Here is a 25,489-nt window from a genome sequence, read left to right as displayed (position 1 = left end):
GTAAACACACATACGTACAAACAAGCAAAAGAATGAAACATTACGCTACACCCTAATGAACACACACACACACACACCCCCCCTGACCTACCTGTGTCCCGTTGATGTATCCCTCACTCAGTTTGAGTCTCTCTATGTCCGCATCACAGGAGATGCGCCCGTTCTGTACGGAGACAGGGGAGGGAGAGGCAGCGACGGGGTTAAAAGAAAAAAAAAACACACACACACAGAAACTGCACACACACGCACACACACACTCTCACACACTCTCACACACACAGAAACTGCACACAGATACAGGATAACGGGGTCGGAGTCACAGCGGCCAGTGACCGTGCTGCATAGCTATTCCAAACATCCAGAGCAGGTTACTGCAGGACACTCAAACACACACACACACACACGCACACACACACACACACATAAAATGCCATTACATCAGTGCTCGCGCGCACACACACACTGACAGACACACACACACACACACACAGAAAGTCCACTCCACATTCATATACTTTACATCAACTGGAGCTCCCACAAAAGTCTATGCATGCAAAACAGTTAGTTCAACTGACGTATGACCAACAAACAAACAAACAAACAAAAAAAAAAAATCACATATTTTAAATAAATAAACAAAGATAAATAAATAAATAAATCACACACACACTGGACCAAACACTGCGAAAGTTTTGCGGTTTGAGAACAAGCACGGTGACGACCGAAACTCCCGACTCCTGCATCTATTCTGCGAGGACATGCCACGACACACACACACACGCGCGCTCGCGCACGCACACAAACACAAATTCTGGGAAAGTTTCTGGGAACCAGAGAACGGGGGTGGTGCGGAGAGGGGGGGGGGGGGGGGGGGGGGGGCACAGTACCCATTCCACCCCCCAGGGGGAGCCCCTGTCCTGGCTTTGTCCTTTCCGAGGCGAGGCCTGGACTTGTGAGAACCTGTCAGAAGGTAGGCCAAACCTCTGCCGGTATGTTAATGCCGTAGAACTATGTCAACAAAATGAGCGATAAGGCATTCCGTCTCTCTCTCTCTCTCTCTCTGCCCTACCCGCAGTGGCTGACTCTTATCTCTGTGATACTACAGAGTGCGTGTTTGAAAGAGACACGGGGGGGGGGGGTGGAGAGAGAAGAAAGAGAAAGAGACAGAGAGAGACACAGAGATGGTGGTTGGGGGGGGGGGGGGGGGGGTTGGGGGGGTGAGTATACGCGTCAGCGGTTAATGGGGTTATTCATCGCATTTACGGTTAACGCGTTCCAGGGAGCAGACGCTGGTTTTTGGGGGGGGGGGGGGGGGGGGGGGGGTTAGTGCGACGGACAGATCTTGATGGGAGGGGACAGGAAGTGCTTGTCATCACTGAGGGACAGAAGATAGAAATTCCGGGAGGGGGGGCAAAAAGCTGATACAAAAGTTGGGAGTTTTGGACATTGAGCAACATTCACTGTACCACTGGAATCTTACAAGCCCTTCGCTTCTGAGAAGAACCAACTGGCCAAACTGGTTTTCTTCCGCAGTATGGAAACCAGGGCGAGGTGGGATTGGTGTGAGGAGAAGGTTTGGGAAATACTGACACAAACCCAGCATTTCGACAGTGAGTGCAATAAAGAAATACATACACCAATAAATAAACAAACAAACAAATAAATAAACCTCTAGATGAGATGGTGACGTTCGGCTACATGTTAACTTTTCATCCAAGAACACAGACATGCAAGCCGCGACTCTCTGAGGAGGAGGAACGGCAGGAAAAAAAAACCAAAAACAAAAACAACGCACAGATGAAAAGGAAAAGACGAGTGATGATGGCGTGAGCTTGGAGGGAAAGAGAGATGGAGAAGAGAAGCTCCATAGTGATGGCACTGAAGTGGCGTTAAAAGGATGGTAGCATCTTAAAAGCGACGTAGGATGATAATGCCGTCTGGAACCGGGTCGCGGCTTGGTTCTGGCCCCATGTGACCATGTGAATGGGGAAGAGGTGGGAGGTGCTGGGAAATGAAGTTCAGGTGCTGGGTGATGAGGAATAGCGGATGACACTGCGGCATGATGCGGGGGGGGGGGGGGGGGGTGCAGGGAAATGGCATAGGGTCGTGACGTTTGAGCCAATCAGGTTAAAAGCACAGTGGCGATACAGAGGGGCAACAAAGAACTGGATGATGATGATGATGATGACAATGACGTTGATGATGATGATTATGATGAGGATCCCAGCAGGCATTTGGGTGGGTAGGTTTTTGTGGGGGGGGTGGGTTTGGAAGAAGGGGCATTACCTGCAGGGTGGGGAGGGGGCGAGGGAGGGTACCGGAGGGCCCCACGCTCCTCCTCTCCTCCTCCAGAGCTCGAGTCAGACGTTCAAATTGCATCTCCTGCTCCCGCACGGAGGCCAAGAGAGACGCGGCATTCTCACAATGCTCCATACACACTGAGAGAGAGAGCAGAGCGTTAAACACACACTCACACACACACACACACACACTCTCACACACACTCTCACACACACAGAGCAAAGCTTTACACACACATTCAGCGCTCCACGTGGTCTGTAAAAAAAAAATCCGCTGCAAAAAGATAAACAATAACGAGCGATAATAAAGCAGAAAAAGGAGAGCTCCATAAACGGCAGGTCAGACCAAAAGAGCAGAACGCCGGGGATCCAGAGCTCTGAGGAACCAGTGAGGCAGGCGCTAATGACGCTCTAACAGAAACCAGCACGATCTCACAGCCGCCGCAGACAACTTTCTCACACACACACACACACACACACACACACACACACACACACACACACACACACAGAGTGATGCCCTGACCTGTGCACACAAACAGGAAACCAGACAGGTTTACAGCTCACTACCGCGATGAATAAAGGCACTTTGTGTGTGTGTGTGTGTGTGTGAGACAATGACTGTTTCGTCATGCATGGGCTTGAAGCACACACACTCAGACACAACATACTCTCAGCCAAGGACTAGTCGCATATCACATCTACTGCTTCTGACTCACGCTCTCGCTCTCGTAACACGGCCAGCGCCTCCGTTCCTCTACATCTGATGAGAAATCAAATTCCAGTTCCGCCAGGTCACAGTCACTAACAGAATTTCAGGCCGCGCCGATGACGCCCTGAATCCTGCTTCCCTCCCTCCCCCGTTCCACCCCTCCTCTAAAAACGCCTTTTCCTAACAGCTGACCAAAAAGGGGAAAGTGATGTGATAGGAACCACACCCAGCCAATCAGCATGCTAGATTAGCCCGCCTTCCGCAGTTCTTTGTGTGTGTGTGTGTGTGTGTTATCGGCCTGGGTGCTGGTCGGGTGTTAATAAGCTGAAACGGAGTGCTCAATGTATTCTCCATCAATCAAAAGGAGAGTGGATGGAGCACTGGGTGGGAACCTTTCGGCTGCGGGCAAGGTGCAAAAAAAACCAAAAAACACCCCACCAAAAGCCTCGGCCGTCGGGCAGCAAGCAGCGAACGCACGACGAGTTCCCATCAAAGGTCATGTCGTTACTACTGTTACAGGAAGGTACTAGATATCAGAGCGCAAAAAAAAAAAAAAAAACGTCCCCGACAAACACGTGAAAGTCCCTGTCGACGTGCTTGGGGAACGCTTAAGACGAGTCGTTTTCCCACCGATCACTATTACTGACTAAGCATCTCTTGTGAGTCCATTGGATTGATAAAAGTATCAGTCAATTTGTATTTCAGCGCCATCAGACATTTTTACAACCATCCATCAAACAAATTTCTTGGTTTAGAGAGGTGTAAGCAGAACCAAGAGAGACATACAAGGTTTGGAAGGGGTAAAAATAAAATGTCTCTCTCTCTCTCTCTCTTTTCCTTCTCTCCGTGAAGCAGAGAAGAACGCTTGCTCATTAACACCCATCGGAGCAGCGGAGTCGAGAAGCCAGGTGTGAGATGCAGGTGTAAAAATCTGTCGAGAGCTATTCCGAGCTCCGGGAGTCGGGCTAAATGGAGCTCATCATCAGAGCCTCTGTTCAAGTTTTCAGAGAACTCACACGGAAGAAGAAGAAGAAGAAGTAGTAGGAGGAGGAAAAGAAGTAGAGGAAGAAGAGTCATATAACTGGACAATCTGGGGGAATACCACGCCCGGTCAAAGTACCAAGCCGAAGCAAAAAAGAGAAAACAACATCGCCAGCTTCTTTCTCTTTAGCCGGAGACGTTTAAACATGAAAGAAGAGAAAACAGAAACTGACAGAGCTTGATCCCGGGATTCACCTGAAGCGTGACCTGAAAGTGCATTTGCACTGTTGTGGAAAATTAAAAAAAAAAAAAAATCAAAACAAAACAAAAAGCCTCTGATCCCATGCTTCGATAAGATGCCAGATTAGCCCGGAGGTGAAATTTCCTACCTTTTCATTGACTGACTTGTGGACGCAAGACCTCACAGACAATGAGAGTTATGATAATAAATTATTTTAGATCCATTGTTTGGAAGTAATGCATAACTGACAAGCAGCGATGGTGAGATTGATATTTAAAAAGAAACTTAAGTTAAACTAAGCTTGTACGACCCTTGTAATATACAAGGAAAAAGAGTAGCGGTCTCTGACTGACAATATATGTTGAACCCTCAACCTCAGCGCGGACAACAATCCCAACTCGACATCAGCATCAATATCCAAAACTTTCCAGATCTGCCCTCCACGCCGAAATGCTTAAACCGACCAAAACAAACATTTACTACGTGTGCGAGGGAATAAAAAAAAGAAAAGAAAAGAAAAGAAAGCGAAGGGTTAAGTGCCTGAGTGCGAGTGAAGAGATGGAATCTGAAAAACAAACAGAGCGGGTTCTAAACTCAGAACGAGTTTGAAACGGAAGCTGGCTCAAGCCAAGGCCAAAAAATCCACCATAACAGCAACAGGTTGTCTCCGCCCCCTGCGAGACGGAGAGAGGGAGAGAAAGCGAGAGCGAGAGCACTGAACTCTCATACCCTCCCTCCCTCTCTCTCTCCTGCCCTCCCTCCCTCTCTCTATCATGCACACACAGGGGAAATATTTGCAGCTGTCTGTGTGGTGGTCAGGAGGACAATGTGAAATGTGTGTACAAGTTCGGTGTGTGTGTCAAGCATGAATGAGAAGAGAGACAGAACGTGTCCAAGTAAGGGCTATACAGAGAGTAAAGCGTAAGGGGGGGGGGGGGGGGGGGGGGGGGTGCGGGGTGTGTTAACTAGCCAGCATTGTCCTTGAAAACACAGACGGTGCAGCCGGTTTCATTGAATCCTGAAATTGTTTTCCATCCCTCCTGTACTTCCCTTCTGAGAGAGAGAGAGAAAAGACACACACACACACACACACACACCCTGCGTCACACATTCCAGCTAATGTTGTGACATGTCAGATCCTGTCTCTGCCTCACAGTCGGTCTACAAATGACTGGGGCAGCCTTTTCTTCCCAGTCTACCCCCCCCCCTCCCTTCCCTCTCTCCCAGTTTCCCTTGGCTCCTGGATTGTGTCACTAAAGCGTCATCAATGATATCAGAGAGTGGAAGCAGTCCTCAGAGATACACACACACACACACACACACACACACACACACACACACACACACACACCCTTTCCCGTAACATCACACACACCTGCGATCTCACAGGTGAGAAATACTAATGAATAGCCCCCTCGAAACACACGTAATCTCACAGGTACACCTCACACACACACACACACACTCTGTGCCGTTTCTGGCTAACTGCCGCTACACAAACAATGACATAAGCGTCTTCATAATTAACAAAGTGTGCCTAAATATGACTCAAGTCATGACAGCGCTTTGAACACCGTTCCAGGAAAGGACCATAATGAACCTTCGGATATACCCTTAAGCGGTCGATTTGCAAGGCAAGGGGTGGGGTGATGTGGTAACGGTTTAAATATTTGTCAAATCATTCCAAGCCATCACTTTAAGGTCATAAAATGTGACTTAAAAAGGTAAAACGTGTAAATATACTGACAGAACACACAGCTCTGGAGACTTTTTTAATGAAGGAGCTTGCCCAGTATGTACCGTAGTCTCATGTAAACATGCTTTGGTACGTGGGGTTTTGGTCAACATTAAAAGATGAAATAACCGTTTTTTTTTCTCCCTCTTATTCCGTCCATTTCACCACACTTATTCCAATGAATGAACACAAGGAAAAAAGAACTCTTTGCATTTGCTTGTTTACTCTGTCTTTGAAATCTGTTTACAAGACCACTTACTTGTTTCCATATGTAAATGACAAACTCTAAAGAACAGGCTACCTGACACACATATTAGACACATAGACACACTCATATATATATATATATATATATATATATATATATAAATGAATGTTTGTCTGTCTGTGTGTGCAGTCTATCTTTTTAGGCTTGAACACCATTATCTCCCCCTAACTTCCTACCCTGACCAAGCAGCATTCTCCACATAGCCTGTGTGCACTGAAATCACACAGAGCAGAATTCCTTTCAAATGCCTGTCCACAGGCCCCCCCTCCAAAAAAAGGAAGAGCAGTGAATTTTTGAACGCCGCCGTCTGACTTTTATCGCCGTGAGGGACGGCTCGGAACGGGACGCACGTCTACAGCTGTGACATCACAGACTGAGCCATGACTGACTGACTGACACACATACAAAGAAAGAAAGAAAGACAGAAAGAAAAGGACAGAGAGAGAGAGAGAGAGAGAGAGAGAGAGAGAGAGAGAGAGAGAGAGAAGAGAGAAGCTAAGGAGCTGCGGAGTTAGCCACAGGCTACGCTCTAGTCCTGAGTAATTCAATTTGCCAGGACGCTTAATCATGTGTCTCCTAATGAGATCGCGTGGGTATTAGACGGCTAAGCCACTTACGGGCCAAAACCCTAAACACCTAGTCCAAACACAAGGAGAGGGTAAGACGAAACCCAGGGATCTGACCTGAACCTAGAGCACTGATAAATGCCTACGCCTTAACCTTCAGCCACACGCAAACAAGCCCCCCACTACACACACACACACACAAATCATCGAGCCCAGAGCGGGCGGCCCACGGCATAGCATACCTCTGACTGCAGCTGTACAGACCAGTCAACATCAGTGCTCATGAGAGAGACCCACAGTCTCACTCAGACAACAGCTGTTGACTCCTCCACCAGTTCCCCTGATTAATATCACAAACTGAAGGAGGAGGCCTGAAAACAGACCGTCCATACAAAACATATCTGACACAGGTGTGTGTGCGAACAAGGGAGAGACTCTCTCTCTCTCTCTCACACACACACACACACACACTCTGGTAAAGACAGTCTCTGTGGCCATTATGGCAGCAGAGGCAAAAAGCTAGCGTAGCTCCTAGTTCTTGCTGACTCAGGAATAATTTGAATGAGAGAAGCCAATCCGCCAGCTCTGGCAGTAATCCAAAAGCACGCCTCTCCTGAACTTTGGACTGCATGCATCCAATGGCTGGGCCATTTGCTGACCAAGTCACTGGCCAGTACACACATACACACACACACTTGCTAAAACACCACTCAATGTGCACTCTAAGCCCACAGATCTGTGATTGCACTGATGATTATAGCCGGAGAGAGACAGGCTTTTTAGAGGGTGGAAGCTGTGGTCAGTGCTCTTAGAATATGCCATTACTTCACCGACAGGCAGTGTGTGACCAGCTGAACAAAGGACAGGGAGGGGGAAAACCCGGATGTGGTAATGGCTCTGCCCGTTTCTATGTCAAGCTTTCGGCTCGAGCTGGATTCTAACCGAAACGCCCCCAGGTGAGAGGTGATCAGGAAGTAAGGAGGGACATTTTCGCTGGGCCATTTTGAAGTGCGATAAAAGTCGCGAGATGAGACGGTGAATTTTTGAATATCAACAGCCAACGAGGCAACCGCAGACGGCGAAAGGTGGCGAGTGTTTTCTGAGCGCGTGCGGTAGCCCTTCCGTGTTTCACGGACACACCCTTGTCGCAACACCAAACCCCGTCACGGCGGTTCAGAAACCATATGTCTCACATAATAAATCTCGTAGCAAACTCAAATTGCCTTTCGACTCTTTGTCTGGTCTTAGTGCGACAGTGTTCATTCAGCCGTTTCTTTAACTGTTTTGAGAGCTCTTCTTCACAGTGAAGACAGAAGGGCGAGTGTGGACAAATCCTCGGTCGTTTCGGTTTCTGTAGGTCAAGGTAGACACACCCGCGGGGCATTCAGGATGAGCAAGAATCTCACACATTTCTCTTAAGACCACAACTTTTTACACAGGACCCTGATACGCCAACCACATGAATGACTCATGCAATTTCCAGCGAACGATGATCCCATTAAGAAAGGAGGTAGTTCAGTCAGTCATCTGTTACACACTACCGTAGAACACCGGGGTTTCTGTATGTAAATGGAGAGCGAGGCGCCACTACGAAAACATGTAACCACGCCTGCCCCTTCCCCCACTCATTCACCCTGGACTGACTCAACAGGTTTTCACATCAACTACTCCTTTTAATACAGATTCGAAGCACGTTATTTGTCCAAGTTTTGCCCTCTTTAACGCACAGACATATAAATAATTCACCATTCAATAGCGCACAATGTGTATAAAAAGGTGTGACGGAAGTCAGTTCGAGTTACTCTACCGATGGACATACTTCATACACTATGCAAGGAATTTTAACGACATATTTAATAGTACCGTACACTTCAGTACCACAAAAATCCACAGATATATTCACAATTAACATCCTACAAGTTAATTTCCCAGAATACATGTTGGAAAAGTTATGCGCTTCCGGAAGCGCAGGTGTATCTGAGCCTTGACCTCCTTACTGTAGCCACTCATTAATTCATCGCAGTAATGCAGTCATAAAATACTTTGGTTTTACGTTATATACTGTTGCCCGCCACATGCTTTAAAAATAACAAAATCTAAAGTTGTGTGAGGAACTTGATTTACTTGGGATTTGTGGTTTTCAGCAAGATACCGAGTATGTAAAGTTCTCGTTTTGGATTAGGACTGCAACGGCTAATCATCTTGCCGTAACGTATCAAGGCTGCACAACCTGTTCACTGATGAATGAAACAATATTTAAGTATGAAACGCCATTAAGATGCCATGTTAAATATAAGACACTCTGGGGCGTTTCGACAGTTAACGTCAATAAGCAAAGAACAAAAGCGAAAGCTATGAAGTGCTACCATTAACTAGCAGAAGTCTAAAGCAAGTGGTTTCAAATACACAAAGTCAGACAGGGGCTAACAAAACACAAGCAAAAAACCTTGCTGTTAATAGCTACGTGGTTGGCTATCTATATATCGTAGCTAGCTAAGAAACGTTTGAGTTCAGGATATAAAAGCGTTATCCGGATTGAAAGACAGGGATCGATTAACAGATACAGTCTATAAAAACTGAACACACTCATGATACGTAGTCTAAATAAAGACATACGTTACATACAGGTCGCACACACCAATTTAACAACCTAACAAACTAGGTTAGCCAGCGGCAACTTGATAGTACCAAGTTAGCTAGCGAGCTTCAAGGGCTAACTTGCTAAAATTTTAGCCTGGCTGACCAACTTCTCGGTTTGAGTATTCAAAGAACCATATTTCCACAGGCGACCAAACACGCTTCTGGAGAGAACAATAGGAAATATTTAAGATACAAAAATGCCTTAATTATGAATTTCAAGAGACTCTACCTTTGTTTTTTTTGTGCAAGCCCGATGTGCGGTTGTGGTCGTGGCCTATCGAAACAGGCTTATAGTCAGTTAGCGACTGACTTCCAAGCGGTAGGAAGTGATTGTAATTCCAAACGTAGCTGATAAAATTTGGGCGTTTCAGCCTATTCGTCCACCAAATTATCCAGCCCTTTGTTATCGTTACTCCTATTATACGAAAACCGCAATGTGGTTACACAAACTTTCATGCAATACTGGAACCAAAAATTAAAAAAAAAACTCAGAATATAGGACTCTTTACAAACCCACCTAGCTATCTTCCTCGCCTTGTTCACTCCTCTCTTCACTCGTTTCTCCAGCTTTGCTAACCCCTCCCCTGAGCAGTTTTGAGTTGTAGGGAGTGGGATTGGGCGAGGTAGATAGGAGGTAACAGGGATTTTTTTTTTTTACCGTAATGACTGAGCAAAGGGAAGATTTCAGTACAATATTTCCATGGCATTTTTTTTAAAGAACTGGAGTCAGTCTCGATCGGTCCAGTCTTTTAGCTATTTCTGTAAAAATAAATGTTTGAAAAGCAATGGTTTATTATCTTTTTTAGGGCTTTCCCCCCCAATATATACATATATAAAAAAACTTGAAATCAGCACAGAATCTATTCCGTTTAAGTTGCTGTAGGAAGCATAAAATGATAGGATTCCCAGTCCTAATTATGCTGCTTGCGACGTTACAATTGCACTTAAGAGAAATCTGTGATCTCTGATCAGCAGCCGCGGTAGTCAGGGTAGGCGGGAGGCTGTTAATCTCGCACCACCAGACGAATCAAAATTCCTCACTAGGAACAAAATGGTAAAGTCGCCCCCCAGTGGCGAGAGGAGGTAAGTATACACAGTCAAGTAAATACTGCACGTGTGACCTTGAGCACTAAAATGACACTTTTCCACACTTTGAAGCAAGGGTGGTCAAAGATAATATATTTGAGTAAGATACTGTATATGGAATGGTTTACCTACAGAAGTTAGGGAGGCAAACTCTCTCCATACCTTTAAAACGAGACTAAAGACTTATCTATTTTCTCGAACTTATGCATAATATAATTTCGATTTGACTTTGTTATAGACATGTAAAGCCCTTTGAGACTATAAATAGTGATACTGGGCTCTAAATAAACGTATTATTATTATTATTATTATTATGTCAGATACTATACTGGAGTTACATTAAAGATAGAACCATGATGAATTACTCTTGTAAGTGTAAGACACCTAAATCTTAAAGTATTAAGCTTTTAATCTGCACAAGTTTTGAAGAGTACGTAGGTCCACCGCAATTAATAAAACGCGATTATTCACATGTTCGTTCTCTACGACCCAGCATTGCCGTTAAAGGTTTAAATCAACCAGTTGATCTTACTGCTTGATACTTTATTGTTGAGCGAAGGCAAAACAAGGAAAAATGACCAAATGAATGTGCAGTGGAGTAAAGTGAAGCCGCTAACTTTTAGTTATCTTATGGTGTTGTCGACATACCAAGCCTATCTTTTGAACATCTACATTCATTAACATTTTCCTGGTAGTCTGGCCTGCAGCAAACTAGCAGCGTAGCGTACAACCGTTCGCCGATGAGCTCACTCTGGTTATGTTAACTATGTTCTGTAGCTGAACCGATCATCTCGGTACCTGAACACGCATGATCATTCTTGTGTGTGTACATCCGCATCGAATAGGTCCCACGGTGGCGGTGCTTTGTAGTTTACATGCTTAAAACACTGAGTTGAGTCGGAAAGAAATGGCTTATGACTGACCACGACAAACGAAGCAAGCAACGTCAGCTGTCAACAGAGGTGTATCGGAGTAAAAGGACGTAACCTCTTTGGGGATGCCGGGTAGAAAACGAAAGTTTTTCACATTGTTGACGGTCAGAGTGCAAATCCCTCAATATGCTACTAAAGCACGGTAACGGTGTACTTCGTTCCTACCACTCACTCACTCGCTCACTCATTTTCAAAGCCGCTTATCCTAATAAGGTCGCGGGGGGATACTGGCGCCTATTCCAGCATACACTGGGCGAAAGACAAAGAAACATCCTGGACAGGTCGCCAGTCCATCCCAGTACAGAAACACAGACAAACACACTCACACACACATTCATATCTAGGGGCAATTCAGTGTCTCAAATTCACCCAAACTGCATGAAAACTTTTTTCCTTTTCCTTCTAATATATATTTTTTTTGAAACACCAAATATATTACTATTTTATTTATCTTTGAAAGACTAGATCCTGTCTCAATTCAGACTCTCTTAATTAACACAATAAATGTTAGTTTTGATGAGGACTCTGCAAGGCACTACATGTTTGTTTGCCCGTGGTTGTTTCAGTGCACTCTGAATGTTAGTGACTTTAGTAGAACGAGACACACTTATTTATTTATTTATTTATTTATTTATTTATTTTTAAATAGAACAAACTTGTAAAATAACAAATGTGTGTGGTGTATGTGGTGTATGTGGTGTGTGTGTGTGTGTGTGTTTTCAAGAAGGAAGTACATACAGGAGTGGTTGAAAACGGTTCTAGGATTCAATGCACAGTCTGCATTCAATTCATATATTACTGCTACAGGTTTTGTTGTTGTTGTTGTTGGTCAAATGTCTTAGATATTCTGTGTAGTTTAACTGAAGTGGCCAACCAGAGTTTTTTACACTGAAACCCTAATGTAGCTAACAGAAGAATTCGGTGGGCATTCAGTCAACATTATGTCTAGTGTATGTTTGTAATGAGACTAGATCTGTGCATTATCCAGACAATTGTTATGGATTAACTTTTTGCTCCTTCACAATAAAGAACACATCAGCAAATAGAAAAATTCTTACCATGGTAGCAAATAAATAACTTATGTAACATATTCAGGTGGGTGAGACAGAAGAAGTATAAGATAGAAGCAGAGATGTGAGATGTTGCATGGGTGTCTATTTGAATCCCATTGGGAAGCTATGAAAGAGACAGAGACGGGAAAAAAACAGGTTTATGCAACAATTCACAACCACGTGACACTGGATAAAAGCTGGAAGAGCAATGATTGTTCAAAATCCCAGTTTCCTGCTGGGCTTGTAGAGTTGTTATGGTCCAGACAGATGTTACCCTGCCCTGACTGCCACCTATCACAATAAGGCATGAAGGTCTTCTTTACAATATTACTGTGGTAGTTATCATAGTAATAATGAAGAGGAGCTTGACTGTAGCATTCAGGGTTTCAGCTCAACAAGCAGGTCCTGGATTAACATGGAATTCAACATGGAATGTAAAAAAAGTAAGACATTTACCATTCATTGTTCATTAACATTTGTGCAGAGTCATACAGGAGTGGTGAAAAACAGTTCTAGGATTCAATGGGATTAATTTAGTATAACGAGACACACTTCATTTTTCTTTAAATAGAACAAACTTGTAAAATAACAAATGTGTGTGTGTGTGTGTGTGTGTGTGTGTGTTTCAAGAGGGAAGTACATAAAGGAATGGTGGAAAACAGTTCTAGGATTCAATGCACAGTCTGCATTCAATTCATATATTTCTGTTACAGGTTTTGTTGTTGTTGTTGGTCAAATGTCTTAGATATTCTGTGTAGTTGAACTGAACAGTTTATCTGTGATCATGTGACACTGAAAGTGGCCAACCAGAGTATTTTACACTGAAACCCTAATGTAGCTAACAGAAGCATTCGGTGGGCATTCAGTCAACATTATGCCTATTAACAGTGTTCCAGCAGATGCTTATTATTAATGAAAGCCCTACTGACATCCTACCACTATTTAGCTAATGTGAAATTAATACGTTTTTTTAATTGCCATTAACACTGACTGGTGTAGCTTATGCAACCAGGTTTGGTACCTTTGGTGTACTGATTGACATGCCCAAGGAGAAATACAGTCAGTGTTTGTTCCCCTATTACACACCATTCATACCAACACAACACAACAAAGACACTGAGATAACATTGGCAAAGCAGACAGCAAAAGGGAAGCACAGAGATACAAAATCATGCGTGGTTACAGAAGAGGGCGACTAACTAACTAACACTTGACACTGCCGAGAACGTGTTGCGATCTGTGAAGACACCAGAGGCTCTTTTTGGGAAATTTGGAGAATTTGAGCAATGTTGCTCTGTAGGGGGGAAGAGGAGCAGTGCTGGTTCAGAAGCACAGCTGGACTTTTACACCACGAATGATCAACTGTCAGTTTTGGTAATGGGCAGGACTAAACCCTAAACAGCCAATGACAGTACACAGTGAGAGTGACAAATCTAGAGTTTGCTATTTCTCTAGTTATCCTGGCAAAAAAAAAAAAAAAAAAATTGACCAATCATTGACCAATGAGAGGAGACGTAGAAGAGTGTGAGACAGTTGAATGAGAAGCCCCTTGAGACAGACTCTGTTTGGTCATAAGCTGACAGGATGTTTGAATGTGGGGTGAAGCTACGTTACCAGCTGACTCTGTTTTCAGGATTGTTGGAGTGCCTTTGTTTTACTGGGGTTGTGTATGGCTGGGCATCTTTAGTGTTTGTCTTGAAAAGAGAAGGCTACTTTAGTGAGCTCTGTGTCAATGCAACTGGACTGAATGAGAGTCAATACACAGGTAAGGAATAAAGCTCTCTGTTTCCTCGCAATATATATATATATATATATATACTTTAAAGTATTATGTTAACAATGTGCCCAGGTGAGTATTGCGCATAGGACGTTCAAAACTACTGGCTCTCACACACTTGCCAAAATCCATTCAATAGATATTTTGCAGTATATTAATTCTCAGTTACGTAGATATTGGTTTGTTGTGTGTGTATGATAACCTGATATTGTGAAACTCCTGTTCGACCAACATGACACACAGTGGATACCACTGGTCCTTACTTCATGGAAACTATATACTGACATTAGACTGTTTTGGCTTCATGTTCATTTGTGGACACTGCTGGGGTGGCTGGTCACTATTTAATGAGACTTTGCACCCCTCTCTGTTTAAACCAAGAGAGGATGAGGTTTGGTATGGCTTAAAAATATCTAACATCTGATTACCATTTTAGCAGTAGAATAGGACTCTCCACTATTACGGTTAATGTTAATTTTGTTAATCTTTCAGTGTGTTTGTGTATGTTTGTAATGAAACTAGATCTGTGCCTTATCCAGACAGTTGTTATGGATTAACTTTTCGCTCCTTCACAATAAAGAACACATCAGCAAAAAGAAACATTGTTTCCATGGTAGCAAATAAATAACTTAAGTAACATATTCAGGTGGGTGAGACAGAAGAAGTATAAGATAGAAGCAGAGATGTGAGATGTTGCATGGGTGTCTATTTGAATCCTTTTGGGAAGCTATGAAAGAGACAGAGACGGGAAAAAAACAGGTTTATACAACAATTCACAACCACGTGACACTGGATAAAAGCTGGAAGAGCAATGATTGTTCAAAATCCCAGTTTCCTGCTGGGCTTGTAGAGTTGTTATGGTCCAGACAGATGTTACCCTGCCCTGACTGCCACCTATCACAATAAGGCATGAAGGTCTTCTTTACAATATTACTATGGTAGTTATCATAGTAATAATGAAGAGGAGCTTGACTGTAGCATTTGGGGTTTCAGCCCAACAAGCTGGTCCTGGATTAACAATGGAATTCAACATGGAATGTAAATCAATAAGACATTTACCGTTCATTATTCATTAACATTTATGTAGGGTCAAAAAGTTCACACCAGGGGTATACCCAAAGATCAGTATTGTTGATGGCTCTTCAGGCTGAGTCTGGGAAACAGACAAACTGTTGATGAACATGTCAGCATAAAGCAGTTTTTTAGACTTGTGAGTAAACATGAATTTGAATAGGAAAAGCCAAGGGCGGTAACCGCTATAGCAGACTTCTAAGGTTCTATAGTAAACACTGTTAATAGTTTTGATGAGTGTTGTGTACGGGTGTGTGTTTGTGTGTGGACGTAGGCAGACAAGGGACATGTTTACAAACAAACAGAGTAAGGATGACTGTGTGAAGAAAAAAAAAAAAAAAAGAAGTTAATTTGACTTTTGTTTGTTTTTTCAGTGTCAAAGGAGTGAAAAATTCCCAAGGTTGAGTTTGCTTTATCAACCCATTGCATTGTAAAATAGTCCCATAAACGCAGTAAAAACCACAGCGTTATCCGAAAAAGTCACGTTGGCCACGTGAACAGGGCTGGAAAAATCACGCTCATGAGGCCAGAAACAGGGTCATTTTACCTCAGGGTAAAAAGTCAGTCCAACTGGATCCAGTGTCCATTTTAGTAACATCTCTCCATTTTAGGAACCTAAATATGAATTTCAAGATTTAAGAATTTCATGCGGTTACAATGTGAAACTACAGTTTTTAATAACTGTAAGCAAAATGTGTTCACTTTTGAGTGAAATTCTTAATGAAGTCAAATTGATAGATGTGTAATTAGGACAGTCATTAGTAAGTTTACTCTGTGAACACTGCATATTAGTACAGGATAACTAACAATTGTCTTCTCACGACCTCTTATAACCATTAATGACAAATAACAGCTGTTTTTCACAATACTTTTTCAAAATAAATTGTTATTCTCTATGGTTGCAATGGCATCTACTGGACTTATTGAATACATGGAATGTAAGGACTGCCATCCAATCTCTCTCTCTCTCTCTCTCTCTCTCTCTCTCTCTCTCTCTTTCTCTCCATCTCCTCCTCAGACTGTACAAATCAGGATAATCAACTCTCTCTTGTTTTTACCACTGCGGCTTTCTCAAGAGACTTCCTGAGGTTCCCAGTGGGGTTTATTTTCGATGCTTTTGGGACCTTGGCTATAAGGCTGATAGCAATGTAAGTGTCTGACCAATGCTTTAACTTCACTGTCTAAACTGGCTCAAAATCCGGACGGCAACAATAACATGTTACCTCTTCTCGTTAGGTTAGCCATACATTTACTAACGGTTTTGTCTTTTTTCGACATCTGCCGTGCCAACTTTTTCAGTTTGTTTTTCCCAGATTCCTGTATGTTACCGGAACTTTCCTGATTACGGTTTCCAGTGCAGGTGAACTTTTTATATGATCAGCAAGTGGTAATTAAGTGAAGTTGGTGGTATGTCCTTAAGATCAGTATCTCTGCACCTGTTTAAATAGCTGTAGTCTCACATTCACCCTTAGAGGTCTGGCACATTGCCTATTTATATGTCTCTTTTCCAAATGGTGTCTGAATCATATTATATATTTGTATATCATATATATGTGTTCGTGCAGTTTTTTTTGTTTTGACAAGGCTGCATTCCCAACACACACACACACACACACACACGCATGCACGCACGCACGCACGCACACACACACACGCACACACACACACACTGGTGCACACACACACACACACACACACACACACACTGTCTCATGCAGAGTTGTCGGTGCTGTTGTTCCCATCCGTGGCATGTTTGTTGATGTCTGGGATGATATTCTACATAACAAACACACAGGTGCCTCTCTCTCCCTCTCTGTCTCTCTCTCTCTCTGTCTCTCTCTCTCTCTTTCTCTCTCTCTCTCTCTCCTTCACTTACAACATTGTCATTAAGGTTTTTTTTTTATAGTTCTAATCCTGTTTTTTTTTGTTTTGTTTTGTTTTTATCAAGGTGGGGAATCTTTTTAAGAAACACCGCAGTGCTGTCATCACTGTCTATGCAGGGGCGTTTGAATCGTCTGCCGCTATGCTTCTCGTAGTAAAGGTAGCAGGACCACACCCCCCCCCACCCCCAGCACACACACACGCACGCACGCACGCACACACACATTGAGTTTAAGCAATAAACACATGTGTCTTATTAGTTAATTATGACCTTTCTTTCAAAGAAAAAAAGCGAGAAGAAAAATTTGAAGCGAAGAAAAGAAAAGAAAAGAAAAGAAAAGAAAAGGAATAGGTTTTGGTATAGGGGATTAAAGTTCAACTTTACTGTGGCAACTACTGTGGAATTATCAGGGTTATCATATCAGGGTAACTGATAAAAAAAAAAAAAAGGTAGCTCAAAGAAAGATCCAGGGTCATGTTTTGCAAAATGTGCAAATACACGAAAATCTACAGACAACAGCTTTTTTTGTCTTGCTTATGCTCTCTCTCTCTCTCTATCTCTCTCCCTCCCTCTCTCCCTCTCTCCCCAGGTGCTGTATGAGAGTGGAATCTCTCTTCACATCTCTTTTTTTTTCCTCTGCCTGTGTGGGGTCCTTCATCTCCTTCGTTCTCTGCTCCTCATGCCATCGGCTCACATCCCATACCCAATCCCAGAAAACTACACCTATGGGTAAAGAGAACTTCCCACTACTCTTAGTCAGCGGGACAAGATGACCATCATATTCATGTCATACTTTCTTTGTACCTTTTACTTTGTAATTACTAAGTTGAAAAATAACAACATAACTGAATTGAAAGAACAACCCTCTGCTTCCACTTGCTTCTGTCAATGGCTTTCTTTTCAAAACAAAGCTTAAGCCTAAAGATCGGGGAGGGGGGGGGGGGGGTGTTCCAGAAAGCGGGTTTAGTGAAAACTCAGAGTTAGTTAACTCAGAGTGAGTAGTAAACCTCCTAATAGAGGAGCCCTATGGCTTTGTTTTGCTAGGAGAATGAAGCCATAGGGCTCTTCTTTTAGGAGGTTTAGTACTTACCCTGAGTTTACTAACTCTTGAGTTTTCACTAAACCCGCTTTCTGGAGTAACCTCCTGAAGAGGGTAATGTATAAACCAAAAGGAAGGCAGGAGAGGGGGTGGCTGTCGTATTCTGAGATATAAGTATTAAATTACCATATGTATGTATCTATGTATGCATGTATGTATGTATGTATGTATGCATGCATGTATGTATCTATGTATGTATGCATGTATGTATGCATGTATGTATGTATGTATGTATGTATGCATGCATGCATGCATGTATGTATGTATCTATGTATGCAATGTATGCATGCATGTATGTATGCATGTATGTATGTATGTATGTATGTATGTATGTATGTATGTATTTACTTTTTTATTTGTTTTTCATGACAGGTTACACTGCTGTTACCCGTCAGAAAGCCTAACTAAAGAGGAGGAAGGGGGCATAAACACTAGTGACATAGCTCCAAATAAAGAAGGAGCCATTGTTGATATGTATCTGGAGGAATCACCTCCCATCAAACCAGTCTCACAGGATGGTAAAACTATACAGCTTCAGTTTATCTACACCCATCCAAGCTCACACACACACACACACACACACACACACACACACACACACACTTGCACGGCCACACACGGACACACACACATATACGCACACACGCATGCACACACACTCATGCATTTACGAACACACATGCACACGTGCACACACACACACACACATGCGCACACACACACACACACATGCACGAACATGCACACATGCACATATGCACACACACACGCACACGCACACACACACACACTTTCAGGCCTACTTTGAGGATTTAAATTTACTGTAATGTGGCATCAAACAGACTCACCACCTTTGTAACTCTTTACTTTAGTAGTTTGTGAGAACATAAGTGATCAGTTCTGATCATACTTAGCCAACAAGTCCTCATTTATCAGTTATCGCCACAGACACAAACAGCCAAAACCCCCCAAAAACCCCCACATCCTATAGGGTTTAGATGTTGTCTCTATATTCTCTTTGTTGACAGAGACGAAATTACAGACCGTGAAACAAAAACCAGTATACTTTAATGTACTTGTTGGTCATGGACAAAAAAAAACAGCAGTCTTTCTCGAAATGTTGACAACTCTGCTGTTTTTTTTTTCTGTGTTTTTTTTTTTTTTTTTTGCTTCCCCACTGACAGCTGAACACAACAGAACAAAAGAGCACGTCCAACGAACGCAGACACAGAATGAGTAGTTACTAATGACAAAGTGCTGAATGCTTAAAAAAGTGCTGAATTGCAACACCTTTCCTCTTTCTACATTTTTTTTTTTTTTTTTTAGAAATCAGTTTTATGGACTGTGTGTTCTCCAAGCTGTTTTTTGGGCACCTGTTGTGGTTCTCCCTCATGCTGCTACGTCAAACTCTGTTCATCAGCACCCTGAACCCCACGTTAAACCGACTGTCCGACGAAGACTCGGCGACAGGTGATCACCCCTCAAACGTGGTTTTCACGATATGTCTGTCACTCAAAGGATGATGGGCTGCTTCACCTTAAGATTTCTGCTGCGTGATGTCGTAATGCGTCTTTTTTTCATATTTCTGTTTTCATAAGAGCACTTTTACGTGATAAAACTTGCCCTTAAGCTCAGATACTGAACTATTGTCTTTCTTTCTTTCTTTTTTTTTGTTTTTTAAACTCTCTGCCAGTGAGTAAGTATACCAATGCCTTTGCTATCATTCAGTTCTGTGGAGTGCTTTTTGCTCCCTGGAATGGATTCCTCATGGACAGACAGAGAATTAGAGCTCTTACGACTGGTAAGTGTGTGTAACAGAGTTGCCGGTGTGAATCATACACACACCAGTGTGTGTGGGTGTGTGAAATGATAAAGTAATGACATCTACTTCATGTTGCATCTTGTTTTGTTTTTTTTTCTCTCTCTCTCTTAGGAAAGACCGAGAGGGAAGCAGATCTGACGGCCATTCTTCTCTCTCTCTTCCTCACATCCGTCATCTGTTTTCTCTTCTCCCTTTGCATTTCCATTCCTGTTCTCCCTCTCCAGTACGTGACCTTTGCCCTTCAGGTCATCAGCAGTTCATGCATGTATGGAGGGCACGCTGCTTTCATTAACATTGCGTAAGTGTGAATGTGTGAGAACATACATCTGAGTGTTATTCCTACCATGACAAGTACCTGAACACAAACATAACTGTAACTGTGATACTGAAGTAGCAAATAGAGAGGAAGTACAAGCACAACACCATAACCGTTATAGCTGGAAGGCGATCTGAGCGCCCTTTGCTCCTGCCAAAAATCTATGCCCAAGCTGACCCTTGACCTGAAGCTATACCCAAATACCCATAAGCCTATTCCAAGTCTTAAATGTATGTTAGGGTAGTGATGCCTCTTTCACTTTGCCTCACATGCCTGTGCGTTTTTGCAGGCACAGAAATGCTTGGCTTAGTTATTGTTTAAAAGAGCAGTACGGATTAAGTGTGTATGCTCATCAATTACAAGAACTACTGACCGTCTGGGTAGTGCGTCGTCAGCCTGAGAGAGATGACAGAGTGCTGGATGGAATATTTAAAACTGGAATGTTCTGATCAAATGACCACATCCAGCTGCCAATAGTCCACTTTTGAATACCCAAATTCATAAACAGAGAATGGTTCAGTCTGGGAGATAAAAGCCTAGGGTATGAACTGGAGGCAAGACTGGATGCAGTCAGATAAACTTCGAACAGTTCAAACCAGAGGGATGCAGAGTTCAGGAAGACGGGGACAGGAAACAGGATAAGGCATCAGGTGACAGGATTACAGATCAAAGGGTACAAACCGGCATAACAAGGCGTCTTAAACTTGGAGCTTCAGCGACTGAGGACGTCAGGTGGAGTCAATCCCAAACAAAGGAAATCACAAAATGAAGGGTATACGAACTGGAAGGCAAACTAGATTAACAGAACCAAAGGACTAATTGAATAACTAAGAATGAGAACAGAACATTAAAACGGCTTTGGGTGGGGGGAGGGGGGGGGGGTTGCAGGGCTGCAGAAACCAGAACCTCAGCAGCAACAGGGGCAGGAGACTGAGGCTTTAGTGCAGATGGAACCAGGAACAGGAACCAGAACTTCAGACGCTGCTGTGGGCATCGTGTCCAGAGTCTCAGCAGGAACAGGACCAGAGAGCCGAGGGGCAGCCACTGGAACTGGGACCCCAGGGGCAGCCAGAGCTTCCACAGTGACTGGATCCAACGCCAACATCCCCACAGAGAATGGACCCAGATCTGGGGCCCCTGCTAAGAGCAGTTCCCCACAAACTGAATCTGGAGCCTCCAAGGTGGTGGGATCCAGAGCACTGAGGTGACAGGGAGCAGCAGTGAGTGGGTAAATGCTGCAGGGACAGTGGGCGGCATCATGGCAGAAACTGAATTTGAATTGTCCAGGTCCCAGGCAAAGACCTTCCTCCCAGGCCCATCTGGCAGTGGACTTCTCCCACTCCATCCCAACATCCTTGTAGTCCCCTCTAGCATGAGTTCAAATGTGGAGCAGAACTGGGATAAAAGTTGGTCATAGGTTAAAGACCCCAGGGAATACTTAGTTCTAGAAAACAGCACCACCCTAATCTCTCCCATTGCTCAGCTGTCCACCTCAAAGTCCAACCCTTAAGAAGGGACAGAACCACCGCTAGCCTGGACATTTCAGACTGGATCCCTTTTGTGAAGTTCTGGGAGCACTGAGAGGAACTCCCATCCTACCTGCCTGGCTCCCCCACAGGAGAACAACAGGGTTCCTCCATGAACTGAAGCCAACATGGTGCATCCATGATTGGGTGTGGAATTCTGGATGCATTCACAGAAACTTGATTTATTTAAACAAAGTTGAAATCAGAGGAATATAGAGGTCAGGAACACATTGGGATGACAGGTCAAAGGGTACAAACTGTCATAAAAGAAGGTTTCTTAACAAAGGAACAGTCATAAAACCAAGGGCATTTACACAAACTGAAAGGCAGACTAGATTAACAGAAGCAGGTGCAAGGACTAACTGAATAACTGCATAACTGGTCAAGGCAAACATGTCAGTAACAATGTAAACAGGACATGACGTGGCTGGCAGAGGGAGGGAGTGAGAACCAGGGGTGTTCCAGCCTAGTAGCCTTCATTGCCTTAAAGAAACCAGACGTGATCATGAAAACAAATCATTTGCCAAGAGATCAAACTCAAAGCACAGCACCCAACCATTTGCAATTATTCAAAATTCAAGATTCAAGAGTTTTATTGTCATGTGCACAGCAAAACAGGCAGTTACATTGTACAATGAAATTCTTACTTTGCTAATCCTCCGTTACCAGACGAGTGTGAATAAAGACAATATATAAATAAGTAGAAAAAAAAAAACCTTATATGGAAGACAATATAAATAAGCAACGAATCTTATAAAAAAAACAAGAGACCAAAAAAAAAAAAAAAAAAAACCAAGAGAAAAAAAATACAGCTGGGGTAGATCCATGAAAGTGAGGTAGATCTATGAGGTGACTTAGTATTGGAGTAATCATTAAGTTAGATCCATGAAAGTGAGGTAGATCTATAAAGTGACTTAGTATTGGAGTAATCATTAAGTTACATGTGCAATTATGGTTTATCGGTCTCTTAGTTATGGACCCCAAATCCTACTGTTACACCAAATTGCTAACAAACACCTCAGTGGACCCCAAACCAGAGATCTACATTGTAGGAGTCCTGTTAAGATCAAGAGGGCAAAAAAACCCAGGTGTAACCTTTTTAATCACATCATTTACTATGTTCTTAGTAAGGTTATTATGAATCCAATCTAGGGAATAACCATGACTTACTTTTTTAGTGAAATTTACCAAATTTTTATTGTCAGATTTGCCAATAATGTCCCATGCCCTGAAAACCAGTTCTTGCTTTCCAGTCTCTCATTAGAATCTATTAGGCACTTCTCTTTGTACTGACTCTAGATTCATGTACAACCTGGCATATGGTCTCCGAATAACCCAGTTTTCTTCATCTTCAAAAAAGTCAAATGCTTTGTATTGTTTGTTTTTGTTTGTTTTTTTAAGAGAAGATGAAAGTAAGTGAGAGTTACTGTCATAACTGAAAATCTTTTCTCTTTTACTCTCCCACCAGCTTTCCTATCAGACATTTTGGAAAGTTGTCTGGCATGCTAATGAGTTTAGCGTCTCTTGTACAGCTGCTTCAAATGCCCTTACTGAATTTCATTTCTGAACGTCTCCACGGCGACCCGCTCTACGTAAGCATTTTCATATTTTTCGGATTTGTACACAGTGCAATAAAATCAGATTTGCTTGGAGTTCTCTGGAGCTATTTGATTCAGCATACCAAGAGCATTGTAACAAGTTTCAATGCCTTAATTTGCGATTAATTAATTAATAAACGTCCTTTTCATAAAAATGTGCAACTTGATAAAATTCCGCTGGTAGAGCAAATATTAGACTATGCGTTATTGGATCTCTCTCTCTCTCTCTCTCTCTCTCTCTCTCACACACACACTCTCTCTCTTGTCATTCACCCAACCAGGTGAACGTCGGTATGACTTTACTGTCTTTGGTTGTGTTTATTCATCCGCTCCAAGTCTACATCCATTGCAGAGGATTGGCCAGTAAAAGTAAGAACAGTTCCTCTGAGATGTGTCGAAGCCTCTCAACGGAGAGCGTTCGTCCGAACATTCAGTGAATGTAAAACACGTGTCTTTGTCTTTGTTGTGCTAATAAATTAAACGAAGAGCCCCCGGGCTGGAATAATGTGCCAGACTCTCATTTTAAAATCCATATTTATTTTCTTATATGAATAGACGGTCTGCCAGCCTTGCCATAATGAAAGAGACTCATATTTAAGTAATTACCTTATGCATTTTTATATCGAACAATTTATCAATTTACTTACGATTTACTAAGGTATCACATTTCTATGACCGAATTTAGGTGAAATTAACAACCATATAGGCACCGATAAAATTATTTACATATTTCTATGTAATGCGCGTAATTTATAAGGATGACATAGTTCTGGTGACTTTCATGGCTCCCGTTTACAAACTGTCTAACAAATTGTCTTGTCTTCAAAAAATGATAACCTATTCTCAATGTTTTACGGTAAATCGCTCATCGACGTCGACAACACAGTTGCCTCGTTCGTTGACACAGTGTATTCCGTTGACATCAGGCTATTGTGTTCCGTAGCCTACACACCGAGCGTTGTACCTGTTCACACACGGCAGACTCTGTAAGAGACAGGTTTTTTTTTTTCCCACTGGGTGCGTTTCTACGTGGAGTTTTGCTCCATTAAGAATGTACCCATTTGCACAAGTGTGGTAGACCTCACTAAGATAATAAATAACTATGTAGCTACTTTACGAATGGAAACGTCGAGTTGCAGTGCTGAAAGTGAGTCTGTGAAGTTACAGTGTCAGTCTATGGAAAATGCATGCTTAACAATACAAGGGGAAATGTGGACGTCATTGTACGCAACGAGGGTCTCGTTTACAACGTTTTTGCTGGTAGTGACATTAAAGTTGAAGATACAGACCGATTTAGCAAGTAAATTTCTCTGCAGACACATAGAGAATATTAAAATAGCTCTCTAGCTATCTATGATAATATTACAGGGGAATCAACCTGTCCTGTAACTGTTTCAGATTATGTGGATAAATCCGGGCAGACTTTCAGAGCTCTGAGCCCACTGAAGCTCCATAAACAGCAGCGACCGACCGAATTCAGAGAGAAGTTTTAACGGACTCAGAAACCCATGTTCAGTTTCTGTCTCCGCGTAATTTCCCATAAGGGCATAACGCCGCCAACTCAGAACTGTATCAGAATGTATTTCTGTATGCCTGTGTATCTACAGCCTTCACGAATATGCTGTCACACTGTGAATATGAGAAACATATGATGCTGTGGACGATGTTATTTACTACTTCATACATATGTAAAAGTACAAGTAGAAGTTCTGTTAGCCTACTAAAAAAAAAGTACTCTGAGTAGAGTTAAACTGACAGTTGTTTTTGTAAATTGTAAATGATTGACTGTTTTACTCTTACTTAAGTATTTTTCAGGAGGGATACTTTAACTCTACACTGAGTACATTTTTAGTAGCCTAAAAATACGTGTACATTTTCCACCCCC

The 25,489-nt window shown here is 42.8% G+C and overlaps 2 protein-coding genes across 2 annotated transcripts in view; one reads left to right on the top strand and one right to left on the bottom strand.

The window, feature by feature from the left end:
- ctnnd1 (catenin (cadherin-associated protein), delta 1) overlaps positions 1 to 2,411 on the bottom strand; it is a 13,198-nt gene extending 10,787 nt beyond the window's left edge. Inside the window, exons 1-2 of the mRNA XM_030788105.1 lie at positions 2,287 to 2,411; positions 92 to 163 (exon numbers count right to left, since the gene is read on the bottom strand). Of these exons, the coding sequence (XP_030643965.1) occupies positions 92 to 163; positions 2,287 to 2,379 (165 nt within the window). The 5' untranslated portion in view covers positions 2,380 to 2,411. The remainder of the gene's footprint in view (positions 1 to 91; positions 164 to 2,286) is intronic.
- Positions 2,412 to 14,097: 11,686 nt separating this feature from the next.
- Positions 14,098 to 24,041, top strand: LOC115823781 (solute carrier family 43 member 3-like). The gene is made up of 12 exons (XM_030787808.1): positions 14,098 to 14,278; positions 16,380 to 16,509; positions 16,675 to 16,721; positions 17,080 to 17,156; positions 17,310 to 17,402; positions 17,833 to 17,972; positions 18,715 to 18,860; positions 19,669 to 19,812; positions 20,036 to 20,143; positions 20,276 to 20,462; positions 23,475 to 23,598; positions 23,886 to 24,041. The coding sequence occupies exons 1-12, from the start codon at positions 14,098 to 14,100 to the stop codon at positions 24,039 to 24,041; spliced, it is 1,533 nt and encodes a 510-aa protein (XP_030643668.1).
- The last annotated feature ends 1,448 nt before the right edge of the window (positions 24,042 to 25,489 follow it).

Source organism: Chanos chanos, chromosome 11 (assembly GCF_902362185.1).
Source record: "Chanos chanos chromosome 11, fChaCha1.1, whole genome shotgun sequence".
In the NCBI taxonomy this organism is placed as follows: Eukaryota; Metazoa; Chordata; class Actinopteri; order Gonorynchiformes; family Chanidae; genus Chanos; species Chanos chanos.
Note: the sequence above shows the minus strand (reverse complement) of the source record. Positions and strands in the feature narration are given on the sequence as shown.